Source organism: Lygodium microphyllum, chromosome 1, assembly GCF_053477565.2.
Source record: "Lygodium microphyllum isolate KBCC chromosome 1, Lygodium_microphyllum_v1.1.10, whole genome shotgun sequence".
Classification (NCBI taxonomy): domain Eukaryota; kingdom Viridiplantae; phylum Streptophyta; class Polypodiopsida; order Schizaeales; family Lygodiaceae; genus Lygodium; species Lygodium microphyllum.
In genome coordinates, this window is record NC_141135.1 from 17,574,864 (window position 1) to 17,591,792 (window position 16,929).

The 16,929-nt window shown below is 43.4% G+C and overlaps 1 protein-coding gene across 2 annotated transcripts; it reads right to left on the minus strand.

The window, feature by feature from the left end:
- Nucleotides 1–123: 123 nt before the first annotated feature.
- Nucleotides 124–1,902, minus strand: LOC148040877 (uncharacterized). Of its 2 annotated transcripts, none has more exons than XM_087687147.1 (5): nt 1,671–1,902; nt 1,403–1,514; nt 1,074–1,147; nt 473–558; nt 124–350 (listed from the first exon to the last, which is right to left on the minus strand). In XM_087687147.1, the coding sequence occupies exons 1-5, from the start codon at nt 1,849–1,851 to the stop codon at nt 201–203; spliced, it is 603 nt and encodes a 200-aa protein (XP_087543273.1). In that variant the 5' UTR covers nt 1,852–1,902; the 3' UTR covers nt 124–200. The 2 variants fall into 2 exon arrangements, with proteins under 2 accessions (XP_087543273.1, XP_087543278.1); XM_087687152.1 differs by having other exon boundaries at nt 208–382.
- Nucleotides 1,903–16,929: the final 15,027 nt, after the last annotated feature.

The following is a 16,929-nucleotide window of genomic DNA, read 5'->3' on the forward strand; positions in this document are numbered from 1 at the left end:
TGTGGCAGTGCCTTATTGTTTTCCTGAACATGTTTTCAACACAATTACACCTATTAATGGCTGTTGAGATTGTTTGGCAGCTGCTGTAAAGAGCACTATTTTACAACATGACTGTTTTAATTCATCTATCCGATCACAAACTTATGGGTATGCTTCTCTTTCAACCACCCATTGTACGTCAAGCTTTCAAATCCTGAAACTTAGTGCCATTTGGATCCCACCAGAGTGTAGTCTTCATTATCTTCGTACAGAATTGTACATATTGCTCGAGTAAACGAGTGCGTCGGTGAGACCCTTGATGGATTTTCTGGGAATGCTTGTGAATGTGAAGAGGGTGGCCCTATGGCAGCCTATAGTACACCAGATAATTGTCAAGCTCTGCCTGCAAACCCATGAAAGTTGAACACAGCTCCTGTACATTTGGTTGAGCAGAGATTAAACGAGGGCTTCTCTAGGTTCAAGCTGCATGTACCTCAATTGCTTGGAGCTTCCGCAGATACCATTCTCGTTCAATGCGCAGGCCGAGGTAAATTTTATCTAGGGTGAGCTCTTCTGCACCTTTTGTCTGAACATTAAGCTGATCACACATTGGTACTATTGAGACTTAATTGAAAACTCTAGAGGTCACTAACAGAACCTTTGCTGCTTATTTCAAAATTCCATAATAGGATTCATTTCAACTCATGAGAGCGCAGCGCAGGTGCATCTTCACTGATATATTGGATAGGTCTATGTATCTACGTGTCTACATATAATTGTTGCATTGGTAAGCTTGCTTTGACGGACAGACAAAGCGTCCTATATAAAATTGAGCATGGGGCTTAATGATCCTAATACTTCTTAATAATCTAAACAATTATTGATGTGCTTAGACTAAGTGAGACAAGTGCCGGTTGAATTGCGACTTGATGTGTGCTTAATGATGTAACTACCGGTCGAATGTTTCTTGATGTGCTAAATTATCTAACTGCTCAGCTGGTAAATAATCTATATTGTTAATCAGGAAACATTCTAGAAACATAAAAAAAGCTTGGAAATGTGTTTGGGAATTAATTGTCTGTGATTAAGGATACGCAACTGGGTGTGCATCTCAAGAAGACGTCTCAACTGCATGATGGGCTTCTTGAGGGCTTGTTTGCTCTCCGCCCTGCACAGAAAGGGGAGGTGGGTATCAGATGATTATGGATTAAAACAAGGTAACAGTCTGAGGAGATTACACGATCAGACGAGACGGATTACAAAATTACTGCAAATGATTAGTCTCCCGAATTGATTATGGCAAGAAAGACAAACCTGACCAGTAAAAACTAGATCGGGAGAAATGATTAGCTACTATCGGATTGATAACAGATTCTCCCAAATTAATCTTTGTTGGTTAGTAGCAAATTATGTCTGTTATTACCCTGCACTGTGAGCGTCTATGTCCTCGAATATCTCTCTGAGGTTCTCCCACACATCCGCATTTCCGCCATCGAGAGTGTAGCCTATGCCTTCCAAAGGCGACTGTTCATTCTCTGTTAATAACACGGCATGCCCAATAACTTGTTAGCAGCTGCACTGGACGACGACGACGACGATGATGAGTGAATCGTGCAAAGTGAGATCGACCCCCAAGAAACTACCTAGAACAGCTGTTTAAGATGTGCTGGGAATCATGGCCGTATGATCACCTGAGGAGGAATTGAGGTCGTTAGGTTCGTAAAGCTGGCGACTGGCTGAGGAGGCATAAGCCTTGTGGCCTATGGGGTGATCCATTCTGCAGACAGAGAGAGAGAGAGAGAGAGAGAGAGAGAGAGAGAGAGAGAGAGAGAGAGACAGATTTCTTGGAGTTACACACACATGTGCCTGCATTTCCGATATCTTCCGTCAGGAAGAGTTGCTAATGGTTGCCAGACAAACCCCCTCATGTGCCTGGGCTGAGAGGGGGAGAGGTACATGATGTATTCAAGGTTCGAACCCTCGTGCATTCAAACTTCGGAAGAAGCGGAGAGAGGTGAGTGATTTCTTGGAGCTAAATGGGTGGTTACACGAAGGGTAGAGGATTGCTTTACCCATGTGCACAGTATTAAAGGGCCTATGAGAACTCTTGCTTTTGTATTGTGCGCACCCCTTGCCTAACACACAAGCCTAAGCTCATGTTGTGGGAAGCCAGGAGGCCTCCCACTATCAGAAACAAGCAGAGAAAGCATGATCGAGAGGTATATCAGAGACAGGGTGCAGAACTTGGAAGAGAGAATAGGCACACAGAATTAGTCGAGGTAGATGATTAATTTATCAAAGTATTGCATACATAAATAGAAACTGCTTTGCATGATATGAAAGGATGTCATGCCTTTTCAGTTCTCGAGGCTTTCAGGTGTATTTACACCAACACCCCCCCTCAACTGAATGCAGAGAGAGGATTTTATTTCATTACTTTGAGCCTAGTACAAGTGCATGGTTGTGCCTATATGGTATTGAAATGTGCTCTCTTTTTTTTCCTGCTAAATAGCAAAGGTGCGAAAAGAAAAGGATTATAGTCGATAGCTTTATACGAGATAGCTATGACTTTACATCGATTAGCCGGGATCGATAAGAAAATGATGGAATGTTGTGAGTTGTTGTAAGCTCTTCATTTTGAAGTGTGGCTTCATGTCGTATGCGCATGACTTGATGATCATTGTCGAATGTCGAGGTCGAACTTTTGCATTAGCAACATCAGCAAATCTTCCCCCCTTTCGACCTTGACATGAGAAGAATGAATGGCTGCATGTAGAAGAATTCACTTGGGAAGGGTTATCAAAAGTGATCACCATCAGGGAGAAGATGTATGCCAATTCCACAAGTGGAGTAGCACAACGAACAACCACTGCTACATGAAAGGTGAGATTGATGAGTGTAGCCACATCAGCAGGAACAAAGACACTATAATCACGATCAGCATTAGATATTGGAGAGAAAGAATGTTGTTGTTCTTGATTTAGTTCTCCATTGATTGCTTGGTCTACACTGACAGAAAATGAATGTATTGCGGCAAAGATTGCTGATGGCGCTGCTTTGGCTTCTTTGACTTCGACCATATGCTTAGGGTCGGCATCCACCAGACATGTGGTGGGTAGCGGAGGCAAAACATCTATGGATGTGGCTTTATCACATCTGCAAGCTATGAGAGTGGCGACCTCCTGATCAAGTAGCATAATGATTAATTTGAGAGGCAAGATAGCCAAAGCTTCATCTTCTCCTTCTCTTCCTTCGTTTTTTAACCACTCAGAGAAATAAGTTCCTGCAGTAAAGATTTCTGGGGCAGGAATAGTATCATCTACCGAAAAACTTGCCAAGGCCTCATCATCTGCTAGTGCGCATGCTGTGCCTTTGTCAGGGCGCACAAAATTGGTGTTGTGGGTTCCATTCACTTCTCCCCCTTCATTTGCAGGAGATGCTAGATCGTGTGCATCATAGTTGGCATCACCCTTGCTGTGGGTGGGATTGAGAGGAATGACCTCTCTCAACAGAATAGGACGGGGCATGAGAGTAGGGTTGGGCATGAGAGTCGCAGCCTCTCTGGCTAGAGTGTCATCATGAAAACCATGCTTTAATGCACCAAGAAATGTGTTGATAATCTCCTCATCATCTGTATGATCAAGGGGTATGAGGGCGCCATGACTTGCTGCAGGAATTGCATATTCCTCTGCACGCTTGGATACTTCATCTTCCTCACTGTGGATGTTGGGAAACAGGCCCCAGGCCGTACTGAGGCCTCTAATACCATGTGGGAAGCCAGGAGGCCTCCCACTATCAGAAACAAGCAGAGAAAGCATGATCGAGAGGTATATCAGAGACAGGGTGCAGAACTTGGAAGAGAGAATAGGCACACAGAATTAGTCGAGGTAGATGATTAATTTATCAAAGTATTGCATACATAAATAGAAACTGCTTTGCATGATATGAAAGGATGTCATGCCTTTTCAGCTCTCGAGGCTTTCAGGTGTATTTACACCAACACATGTTACAATGCGCCATCTGGAGATGGAGATGGACAAGGCACTTGGAGATGGAGATGGACAAGGCACTGCCACATGCTTATCCACACTTAGTTAATGCTTATCCACACAAGCCTAAGCTCATGTTGACTTCCTCAATTTCATTTACCTTGTTGCCTATTTATATATATTGGTTGTTGCCAAGAGGAGTTTTCCTACCCGTTTCTGTATTCTTGTATTCTTTTGGGTAGACGAGTTTTCTTCCCCATGAATTTTTGGTGCACTTAATGGTAGGGCCCTAGGTTGACTTTCGCCTATCTAGAGAAAAGAAGGGCTAGAATAATATGCTTTAATAGGCTATCGGTACGTAAAGATATGTGAACACAAATACTCACCATTTTCAAAGGATAGATAGATGGTCGTCCACTACAAGATACAAGCCATATACCAATGTTTAAAGGCACGGTAGAATTATTCATTCAGAAAATTACCATGTCGCCACTAAAATCGTTGGTATACATGTCTCTATGAAATCGTTGCAATATGTGTAGCTATTTAATGACACAATTTGTGTCGCAAATAGCAATGCAAATAGCGATACATATTACGACACAAATAGTGACATGTACATGTTTATTTGTGACACTACTAGCGATGATCGTAGAGGGGGGGAAAAAATCTTGGGTGGAAAGGCTTTATGCCATGTCACCCTTCCAGTCACATGTGCTGAAAAATGTTACATAAATCATTTATAGATTGAGTGTACAACTATTGTTGAAAGATGCATTGTGAGATAATTATAGGAAAAAATATTTTTTTATTTAATTCTCAAATGAGTATAGCATCAACAAATGACATCTCATAAAACTATGTAGACTGGTAGGGAGCAGAATCCAAAAATAAACAGATGTATCAATAAATATCGCAAAAAGTGTGAGCCCATACAAAAGATGAGAAATATATTGAAGAAAGCCTACATAAAAAGAGTCATGTGGACTATAGAGCCAAAAAAGGAAGAGACGTGTGTTTCATGAATCCAAGCAACTACTACGACTCCTCACCATCATCTAAGAGCTCGTCCCAATGCAATGGAGCGTCGAACAAACTCTAGAATATAAAACAACCAAAGGTGAATCTATATAATATAATGCATCACAAAAAAACTAGAAACTAAAAATAGAAAAAAGGCATTACTTACTAAACGAACATGCACATACAATCTATCGATAAGAGAAGTGAGACCATGCTTCTCTACATATCAAGTCTCCAACCCTGTGGGATTACGGTTTGTGACTAAGTGTTGCATGGAAAACATAGTAGTATTGTAAGAAATAAGATTATTAGTACAAGTACTATACCAAATAAGAAAGCGAATATAACAGAAAAAAATATATGAAATCCTCCAGATAAGCTATATGTCCGCCACTCTCAAGATGATATACAACCCTTGTCTCCAGTCGTGCCCTCACCGCCTCATACTGTTACCATCATCTTGGATAGTTTACGGCCTCCTCCTCCCTAAGTCTTCATCAATTCTCTATATCCAACCACTTAAGCTTTGGAGTACTACTCTTGACTGCCTTGCGTGCATCCGACTGTCACTACAAGATATACCGACGTTAAAAGCGATGAAAATGTAAATAAAGAAATTTGCCCCTGTCATCGCAAAAACCGTCATTATTGGCAACGCCATAGAATAGTCGATATTAGCATCATTATTTGCATCGGTGTTAGCGTCGACGCTAATACCAACGCAAATAACGACGCTAATAACGACGCTTTGCGACACCAATAACGACGCGTGCAGGTAAATTTGCGATGCTAATAGCGACGGTAACAGGGGAAAAAAATTTGTGGCAGGGCAGCAGCACTGTGTACTTTATTTGGGCCATACAAGATAGTTTCTGCACTGTGTACAATGCTCGTGTAAATAAAGACAAAGTGTATTTAAATCATAACACTGATACATGAAATAAATACATGATCGCATAATGAAAGTGACCGGTACAATCATGGCAAGATATCACTACTACATAGAAAATGTCTATACAGATCAGGTGACAAAAAAAAAGGTGTGTGAGCTCCAGGGATCCAAGGGCGACCTATACATCCTCACCATCCGAAAGCTCATCATGCCACAAAGGAGCATCAAAAGGACTCTGCAAAAAAAGAAACAACTACACATCAGTCCACCATACAATAATACATTCTAATTAAATTGGTAACTATGGACAAGAAAGATGAGTGACTTACAGGGCCGTTGCGTCTATACAATCTGTCGATCAATGCAATAAGACCGTGCCTCTTTGCATATCGAGTCTCAAGCCTGGTTGGATCGGGAATTGTAATGGAGTGCTGCAAAGGAAACAAAATACTAACTGTTAGAAACACGATTGTCAGTACAAAGGATATTGCAAAAAAATAAGCAAGCAAAACAAAAGAAAAACTTACAAAGTCCTCCAGATATGTCCTGTGGCCGCCACTCCCAAGATGATGGACCACTCCGGCCTCTAGTCGTACCCTCTCCGCCTCACACTGCTGACTCCAACATCCTGGAGAATCTGTAGCCTCCTCCCTCAGTCGACACTAGTCGTTCGCATCTAGCCACTCGGGCTATACAGTCCCACTCTTGAGTGCCTTGTGTGCGTCCAATTGTCTGTGTGACATATATGCATGCATACACTCCATCATCCAGCCCGTAGAAAACGTATCTGTTGTGGCTGGAATTGGAAACTCCTCATGCAAGGATGCTACTATGTAGTCCTTGCTCCCCTCCGATATGTTTTTCCAATGATCCAAGATGTCGTGCCGAAAAATTTATGGGCACAACTCTCTCATGTGAGCCATCACCCTCCTCCCCTCATCATTCATGATGATGGCTCCTGACCTCTCATCTATAAGATAGGCATACCCTAGAGGGGTATGCCTAAGATGGGTCCTCTCCCACCTGCGACCACGCTCTTGGGCATATCCAGGAGACCCTTGTACATCTGGTGTACTGACCGGGGTAGTATCTATCGGAGTAGCATCCATAGGGGTGCCACTGCGGACGGCTGAGCAAAAGCCAGGAGCAAAAGCCGGAGTAACTGGAGTAGACATCCCCACAGGTGCGATAGATCCTGGAGGTGACACAACTCCAACAGAATGACGAGATGAAGACACCGCGTCCATGCCTCCACAATAACCACCTGAGCCACGCTCTCTGGAACTGCCATGAGAACGAGGAGTAGTACATGTATCTTGAGCCGACTGTGGGCTCACTGCATCTGTATCTCTGCAGCATCCCCCTGACCTTGAAGCACTCCCTCCCTCTGGCCCAAGTCTGGAGCGTCGACCTCGTCTGCTCGAAGCTGAAACATCTGATCGTGCCAAAGTAGATCTAATAGAGCAGCTTGACAATGTCTGAGACAGCTCCTGGTCCGCCATGTCACTGAATCTCGCCATCTGATCTGGAGACATGCGCATGAAGATATCCTGCAACTTCTCATCGCTCATCCCTTGACTCATCCTGATGATCTAAGTATCCACAAAGGTCACCTTCACAGACAAAAAATGATGTTAGCATAATGAATTTAAACCATACAAAGCACGATAATATAAACCTTTAAAAAATGATCTTACTTAAAATGCATATCTTATGTACCCTTATAAGCGATTAGTCAACAAATTGAGTAAGTGGATGCTCCAAGTATGAAGTATCCTATGGTCCCATGTCAATCTCCTGACACAACTCGGCATAAACTAGAAGGTCGATAAACATGTCACCACAAAAGGATAAGTCCACCTTGTTCTCAAAGAATTCGTGGACTCCTGTATTTTCATCATTATTACCCGATGATGGCTCCTCTATATGCTCCAAGATTTCGGTGGCCTCCACCCCTTGCAATATCGACCCCTCTATTTGCATATTGTCCTCATCTACGCTCAGAACATCACTTTGATCATATACTCTCGCACTTCGGGGAGCTAAGATATAGCATACCACCATCGAGGTTTTCAGGGGGTTTAGATAGAAGATTACATGTTCACAAATACGTACAAGAATTATTTAACTACTGTGACATGTACCATGTCGTAATAAAATTAACAAACAAATGAGTTCATGCACATGTTCACAATGGGCCGACAATACAAAGGTCTCGCGCAAATCCGTTCATTTTTTTTCGGAATTTATTTTGAGAAATCTGGATGGACCTCGTCGAACTGTTGCTCCAACTCCCTCAAGTACCACTTTGAACCACTGCACATCGAATAGTATCATGGAGAAGCTACGGTAATCCACCGTAACAATACTTTGCAAGTTCCCAAAATACTCCATCTCATCTATGACTTTGTTTGGATCTGTTGCTCATCGTCGGCTCTTTTGCTCGAACCTTGCCATGATACCACAGTCCGTTGTGGAGCGCATTTTGTCAATACGCTCCACGTGAAAATGCCGTCCGCGCGACCACGCTGCACTATATATTTTGTACTGTACATTGAAACACTCAATTAGTTGTCACATATAGAATATAGATATAACAAATCCTAAACATGACATCACCTTTGAACTACATCCCCTTGAGAATTTTCACTCCTTGGTTGAGACCTCCGCCCCTTCGCGTGATGCTATGGTCAAAGCGGGTGGGTACTACATCGAAATTTAGATCGCGCTTCCTCTCGATCTTGCCTAGCTTGCTGGTACCTGGTGAGCCACATCTCCATAGAGGCATGGTGCAACATACAAAAGTGATTCACTTTCTCCTCCATTGCAGCATCTATTCTTTTTTCTATCCCATTTTCAACCACCGCATCTCCGGTCAATCTATCATCGTCCTTCAACGACCATAGCATATTGTTTTCTGGATCCACCGTTGGTAGCCATTGTGAAATATGCACTAGCGCCTCAGACACCAACCAACCTTCAGTCAGGCTACCTTTTGGCTGAGCTCGTTGTCGCACAAATCCTTTGAGGGTATTCATGAAGTGCTCCAAGGAGAACATCTATCGCGTATGGACATGTCCAGCAATCTCCACTTCATCTACAATATGCACAAGAAGGTGGATTTGTATCATGAACATGCTGGTAGGCAGGTATTTCTCAAAGAGACAGACCGTCTTCACTACTCCCCGCCTTGCGGATTCAATAGAGAACGTCTTAATCTCCTTCTCTGAGATCCATTGCACTAAAGTCGACACTTGTAAATGGCCTAGCGTATTTCTAGAGTAAGGCATCCTACGATCGCGATCAATAGTACAAACTACCACAAATGAGAAAGCATTATGAACAATGACTACACTCCAAATAGCAAAATGTGTAGGCTACTTACAATCCATTCGTAGTACAAACCTAACATATCTTATGCCAATCATGGGATTTTAGCCCTGATAAAATTGGTCGTCTTTAGAAAACACTGACCTAAGAGAACGCATCATACATGTTGGAGTGCGGATAGACTTGACTATTTGCTTCACAATGCGCTCTTCTTTAGTGGATAAAACCTAAGGAGCGCAAGGTAGTTGTACACGACCATCAGTACTCGACTACGGCCAAAGCACCTCCATCTTGCCTGCCTCCTTCAAATCCATTCATGCCCCTATAGTATCTCTCTTTTCTATCATGTGATCCCATAGCAAGCTACCCACGTTCTTGAAAATATGCATGGGATCCAACAAGTGGTTGATCTGTAAGTAGGTCCAATATGGCAACTCGTAGAAAACTGAGAGCCGTCGCATTCTGTTTGGATGTGACTCCGCGTGGGCCTTTTTTAGCTTGTACCAGCTTTGGGCATTCATACATGTTGGAGATCATCCAAGAAAACCTTCCTTGAGTTCATGACCCTCTGGCAAGAAAGTGCCGTGTCCTTGATATATCATCTTCTTCATGGTTCGTAACCTTCGGGAGTCTAACTGTGGCCCACACAATGGACATGCAATGATAACCTGAGGTAACCATACCTGTCCCAACACCTCTATCCAGTGAATACAAACTTGAACGAGCTATGATAGATATTACCAATGAGAACGGAAGCCTATTTACCTGAGCACTCTCCGAATCCCAGAAAGTCATGCATCGTCCACTTGAGAATGGCTCGAATATTGGTGGACCGTCGACCATCGCGCTTAATCATATCTTGCACGGTGACCCCCTCCTCCCACAAAATCTTAAGCTCATCGACTAATGGACAAAGATACACGTCCATATTTTTGACTTTGTAATGGCGGGGGACAAGTAAGCTAAGGATGAGATGTCCTTTCTTCGTAAAAATCCATGGAGGGATATTGTAGTTGATAAGGACTATAGGCCACACACTGTAAGAAGTTGAGCGCAGACCGAATGGATTCACTCCATCCATTGCAAGACCGAGCCGAAGATTCCTTGGCTCTTGGGAAAAGCCTGGGAAGGTAGAGCCAATATGGCTCCAAGCGCATGAATCCACTAATATTGGTTGGACTCCATCTGCGGACCTATTCTGCGCATGCCACGTTGTCAAGCTCGCCATGCCGGACATACGAAACATGTGGTTTATGGAGGGGATAAGCAGAAAGTGTCTAAGAACTTTTTGAGGGATGGTTTGCCCTTGCAAGTCCTGTCGATGTACCTGTGAAAACCACACTTTGGACATGTCTCCATAGTCTCGTATTCTCCTCGAAACAGTATGCAATCGTTGATACATGCATGGATGATGTTATATATGATACTTCAGTAACCTGAAAAAATCATAAAATACCTTGAAAAAGCACAAATATTTTTAATGATAGTGCCAAAAGGAAATCAACAAAGCGTACGTACAAGGTACCTGAACAATTCGGTCACACTCGCATTGCTCCACCCGTATTTTGCTTGCACACTTAGGAGTGTAAGCAGTGTCTTCAGGCGAGATACTCGGCACCCATCATATAATGGTATGGATGCTTCCTCTCTAAGTGGATCAGAAGTCTCGACATCCATGGGAATCAATGCATCGATCATTGCCTCCATCTTAGGCTCCAAGATTATATGTAAGTTTGGAAGGCTGACTGTCTCCTCTAGTATTGACGGTATAGATTTGATAGTACCTTCCAAGTGGTGGATTGGCTCAGGCACTCCATCCATCGCACACCCACGAACTCTTCTAATTGTCCGCAAAGGGTGCACGCCTCCTTGGGATGAGACGTCACCTCCCTGGATAGAAAATTTGCCAACCACACCTAATCTTTTTGTATATGGTATTCAATTATCTTGCAAGTACAATACATGATTGCTATTAACTTTTCTTACCATTTGCTAAAAATCCAAGACCGCCTGATCAATGATCTCAGATCAAAACTCGCCAAAGCATCGTACGTGTTCTATAGACAATCGACGTTTTCATCGAATTGCTAGCTTGCATTGAGAGTAAGGACATGGGACACGCTGATTAAGATACGCCTCGCGATCTTGAACATCAAGACCTTTATCGTTTTCCATTTTGTCTACGTTACGACAAACAATTTGTTTTTGTTATCATTCTTCTTTTCTTTCTTAAATTGTTTGAGAAGGGATTTCATCTCTTGTAACTTGGCAAAAATTAACGTATGTAAAGTCTCCACCCACCCACCCACAAATTAACGTATGTCAAAGTGTTTCCCATCTCATGGTGTTGCACCGAACCTCAACGGACCTCGTCACCACTCTCCCTTTGTTTTTTATCCATTCTTTATCTCCTCTCCTTCCATCTCTCTCTCTTTTTCTCTTTCTTTATTATGTTGTATGTTTATTCCCTCTCTCTCATTCCTTCTTCTTTTTTCTCTTCCTCCCCCTCTCTCATTTTCTACTACTACTACTACTACTACTACTACTACTACTACTACTACTACTACTACTACTTACTACTACTTACTACTACTACTACTTACTACTACTTACTACTACTACTAGAAACAAGAAAAGAAAAAAAAACTACTATTACTACCACTACTACAACAACAACAACAAATAAGAAAACTAGACAATAATAAACAAGAAAAAAAACAAAACCATTACTACAACAATAACAACAAAAAACAAGAAAACCACTACTACTACTACAACCACGACTACAACGACTACGACCATGACCATGACCACTACCACTACCACTACCACTATAATAAACAAGAAAAGAAGAAAAAACAACAACAACTATTACTACTACTACTACTACTACCACGATCACGACCACAACCACGATCACGACCATGATTACCACTATCACTACCACTACTACTATAATAAACAAGAAAAGAAGAAAAAAAAACTACTACTACTGCTACAATAAACAAGAAAATAAGAAAAAAGTACTACTACCACTACAATAAAAAACAAGAAAACTAAACAACAATAAACAAGAAAAGAAAAAAAAAACTACTACTACTACTCCTACAACAAACAAGAAAACAACAACCTCTCCCTCCTTCTCTCTCTCCCTCCCTCTCCCTCTCCCTCTTTCCCTATTATGTTTAATATTTTCTCTCTTTCTCTCTCGTTCTTTCTTTCATTTTCTCTCTTCCTCTCCCTCTCTCATTTTCTCTCTCTCTCTACTCTCCCCCTCTCTTTCTCTTTTTCCCTATATGTTTAATATTTTTCTCTTATCTCCTCTCCCTCTCTCATTTCATTTTCTCTCTTCCTCTCCCTCTCTCATTTCCTCTCCCTCTCCCTCTCCCTCTCTTTCTCTCTTTCCCTATTATGTTTAATGTTTTGTCTCCCTTCCTCACCCTCTCCCTCTCTTTCTCTATTTTCCTATTATGTTTAATGTTTTTTCTCTTATCTCCTCTCCCTCTCTCATTTCATTTTCTCTCTTCCTCTCCCTCTCTCATTTCCTCTCCTTCCTCTCCCTCTCCCTCTCTTTCTCTCTTTCCCTATTATGTTTAATGTTTTTTCTCTCTCCTCTCTCTCTCTCTCATTTCCTTTTCTCTCTTCCTCTCCCTCTCTCTCTCTTTCTCTCTTTCCCTATTATGTTTAATGTTTTTTCTCTCTTTTTCTCTCACCCTCTCCCTCTCTCATTTCCTTTTCTCTCTTCCTCTCTGTGGGAGCTTTCGCTCAACCGCCAAGACCCACGGACCGCTTATTGATTCAAGCGTTCCAAGCTGAGCACTAATGGCTACCTCTCACATAGCCGACACGCAATGCATACCTTACGGGTGTAGTAAGCTTACCTCCGTGCCGTTTGAGTTACCTCCTCTCCCGCGTACTCCGGTAGCTCCACGATCCAAGTGTAAGCTTCAAGCAAGCTCCATCCTCAAGCTCCATGCTCCAAGCTCCATTGCCGCGAGCAAGACAAGAGAAGAGAAGAGAAAAGAAGAAGAGAGAAGAAGATGGAGAGCTTCTCCTCCTCGGTCCCTCACCCTCACACACTCACTCCCTCACACTCTCACACTCCCTCTCTCAAGCATAAGCTCAAGCAAGCAAGAACAAGAAGAAGAAGAAGAAAAAGAGAGCTACTTTTGGCCACACACAAGAATGAGCTTCTCATTCACTTTTCAACTTTATATACAAAATCCTAAATCCCTTTTGGGCGGTCATCCCCTTTCCCCTTTTTACATGGCCGGCCGTAGCCTAGGCCCTTTTTCCCATTGTCCTTCTATCTTCCTAGCTTCCTGTCCACCGCCCGTCTACATTTACAAATTGCACGGGTGAGAGCCCGACGCTCTTTTACAAGATTTCAGGGTGCGCCTTTTTATTTTAAACCTCGCCTTTTCCCTTTTGCCTTTGCCTTGGACTTTTAAGGTTGCCCTTGCACTTTTGGCCTTTTCTCATTTTCTTTCTTCAGTCGGGCTACCTTTTTTCGCCTTTGCCCTGCGTCTTTTCCACTTCTTTTTTCTTTCTTCATGTTGGGGTTAACATTACCCCCCTCCTAGACAAGTGCCAGTCCCATGGCACTCACCGTCGTAGGTAGCAGGCTGTAGCATGCACCGAAGACGTGGGTGACAAGGACGCCTGTGGTTTCCGTGGAGGAGTGTTGGTGGTGATGTGGCAAAAGGTCCTGGGGGCCTGTTGGTGGCCAAGGTAGCTAGTGGAAGGTTGTTGGAGTTGGTGGTAGAGCTATGCTGTATTGGGGTTTGCATTGATGGCCAGCACGAGTGTTGGTTTGTTGGGGATTCTGCACATGATGATTCCTTGTAGGCTTGTTGGATGGTAAGGGACAAGTATCAAAGTTGAGTGTTGATGAAGAGAAAACAACACCTTATACCTGCAATTGGAAAACCTCACCTGTGATCTCTCCTTAAGGGGTAGTGCTAGGCTTCTCATCGTGCACAAGACATATTTTGATTAGTTTGGGAGATAGGTCGAACGCTAAGCAAGCCTAGAATATTGTGGATATACTTCGGTGCAAATATTATGTGAGTGCTCGTGCATACTTAGCTATTACATAGTTAGAAGACCGTGGGCTAGTTTCTCATAACAATTCATGGATGAAGCAAAGTTGTCCATGTGGAGAAGGAGTACGCGTGAAGGCATATGAGACATCCTTTGCATTGTGACTGCACGATGTAGCATAATGGAATACAAGGACACCGCACTTTCAGTAGCTGGAAACTATTGGACTTGGTTGATGAGTACGGTGTACTTTTCATGGCCAATCGTGCGGTGCTTATCACAACTGATTGCAATGGTACTAAGGTAGAGTGCAAAAGAAAATTATGCAAGTGGGTCAGGGTGACAAGTCTAACCCTAGGCGAGACAAGCTCCTCAGGTATGTCCTGCCCTTGATGTGCCCTGAACAATTATGGGTGATTGTAAGGGGCTAGGGGACTAGGGACGAAGCCGGTCGACCAAGGTCACCAGACGTACCTAATTTGAGGACCCTTAGGTGCTGTGCTGTGATCGTGGGTGCTTCTTATTTTTCCATTCACTTCTTTTTCTTTTCTTTTCTTTTTCTTTTCTTTTCTTTTCTTTCTTTTCTTTCTTTTCTTTTCTTTTCTTTTCTTCTCTCTTTTTTTTTTTTTGCCTGAGTACAACCATTACAATATGTTGAGGCTATCAGCCTTTCAATGGGTTGGAAAATGTCAAGCTTCGAAGGCTCAGAAAATGAATAGTACAATGATGATGGTGCCCTAGCCTCGCTGTTAGAGAAGCAGTTGGTGAAAGGGGGAGATACACTTGAGATATTGCAATCCTCCTTGTGGCACATGCGATGTGGGTACAATTGAGGTAACCACTACCGTGAGCCAACTATAGAGCCTGACCCAGAAAGGGGGCGTGGCCCAGGAATGTTTTGTGGGCCATGCAATGTGGGCGATTGGCAAGGGTGCTTTCGGCAGCGTGGCTTTGCCGCGGCTCGTTGTGGGGTTGTGGGTGTTGCGGTGATTGGGCATTGAACATTTTCGCACAAGGACCTGTATTATCCTGCATCCACTTGTCGCTTCATGAGAGCATATGCATTGTGTATGCCGCAACTATAATAAACCAGTGCAATACAAGGAGACGTCACTTATTTGAATTCTATGGTGTTGACTAGACATTTATCACCTGCGCTTGATTAGCTTTTTCTTTTGCTAAAGGCGTATCATATATTAAACGCAGATATGATAAGTTCATACAAGTTAGGAACATGTCAACACTTAACAAGTCGGGAACACTTAACCATTTAAAAATAAAAAGTCCTCACTAGTTATCATTTGATAAGCCCCTTATGCATTATGGGCTACTCGATTTGTACGAGGCGGGGCAAGTCTGGATGGCCGGGTGATTGGGGCTCTGCTGGTGTGGGACTCCCGTGGGGGTGAGCAAGGAACATGTCGGCCGGGACATGAATGGTGTAATCCTGGCCCGCTACCGTCTCCAGAATGTCTTTAAATAATTCATTAAATTCTTCTCTTTCCCGAGCTACCCTTTCTGCCTTTGAGCATCTGGGGCCCGAGCGGGAGCTAGGAGTTCGTACCACTAGTGCTGCCACCTGTTGCGTGTTTCGAGTCTCGACTTTCTTGACTCGAGAATTCTTCAGCCTTCGCTCTAGGCAATGTCGCTTAGGGCCTCGCTTCTTGGCATACCTCTTGATGGTGGGCACATAGCGCTCCGGTGGAGGGGCGCGTGCCACATGCTCCCGCCTTTTGCGAAGAGAGTCTTTGCATGCTAGATCTCCATGATTCTCCATGCGTTCTGCCCAAAAGGAAACCTGCAAGACGCAATCCAAGGGTTAGACCTTGATATAGGATACAATTGTTTGCATGGAAGGGATTTTAGTGTGGTTTATGAAGCGCATATGACAAGAAGGGGAGGGCTGAGGCATGCGGTGTTTTTTGTAGAGGAATGGCCCCCATGCTGATGCTCGCGTGGCCTCTAGTCATTAGCGGATATTAGTTTATGCTAAGTTGCATGGACTGGTTGTCGTGGAGTGGGATAGGGCACATCCTCAAAAGAATAGACTAAACAGGGAAGCAGGTGTATTGGAAAGGACTACACCTTACCTACACCATGAGAGTTATTGGTCAAGGCTTCCTATGGCGGCAATGTGGGTTGCATGCTCTCACCTGGAGGTGGGGCTGGTCACACACTTTTAAATGCGTGATGAGAGGAGGACTTGAGGAGCTTAGCCTGTCAGACCCAACTCTTCTGCCTGCGCTTGACTATCATTGCTTGTGTGTGTTAATATTGTTTATACAAGGTGACACAAGAATCAGTGTTTATTTATATACATATTTATGAATCCATGTCACTTCACGAGGATAAGAACCAAGTGTACAACTCGGGATTGTACCGGAGTGTGGCACATGCATCCAGTATTCGTGGCAACTGACTTAACACTGATAGATATTTTGCCACGTCGAGTAGCATGGAACCTTGACCGAGTCTACTGGCAATATGTAACTCCTCCTCAGTGAGAACCTTATCAATCAAAGGGCCCTGTAGCCTAGTCCCAACTAAGTCCGCACCCCGAATGTCAGTGACCACTCGAAGGGAAGTTGGTGCCACGTAGGTTGGGTCTCTTTGAGACCGCTGGCATTTGGCCAATCACTCTTCTGAGACCTCATGATCTGAGCCCCTATTTCG

Excerpts from the sequence above, each read along its gene's own strand:
- LOC148040877 (XM_087687147.1), bottom strand. The coding sequence starts at position 1,851 with ATGCAGGCACATGTGTGTGTAACTCCAAGAAATCTGTCTCTCTCTCTC. Across the intron at positions 1,515-1,670 it reads CGACCTCAATTCCTCCTCAG|AGAATGAACAGTCGCCTTTG; the intron begins GTGATCATACGG and ends TGTTATTAACAG. Across the intron at positions 351-472 it reads GGAAGCTCCAAGCAATTGAG|GCTGCCATAGGGCCACCCTC; the intron begins GTACATGCAGCT and ends GGTGTACTATAG.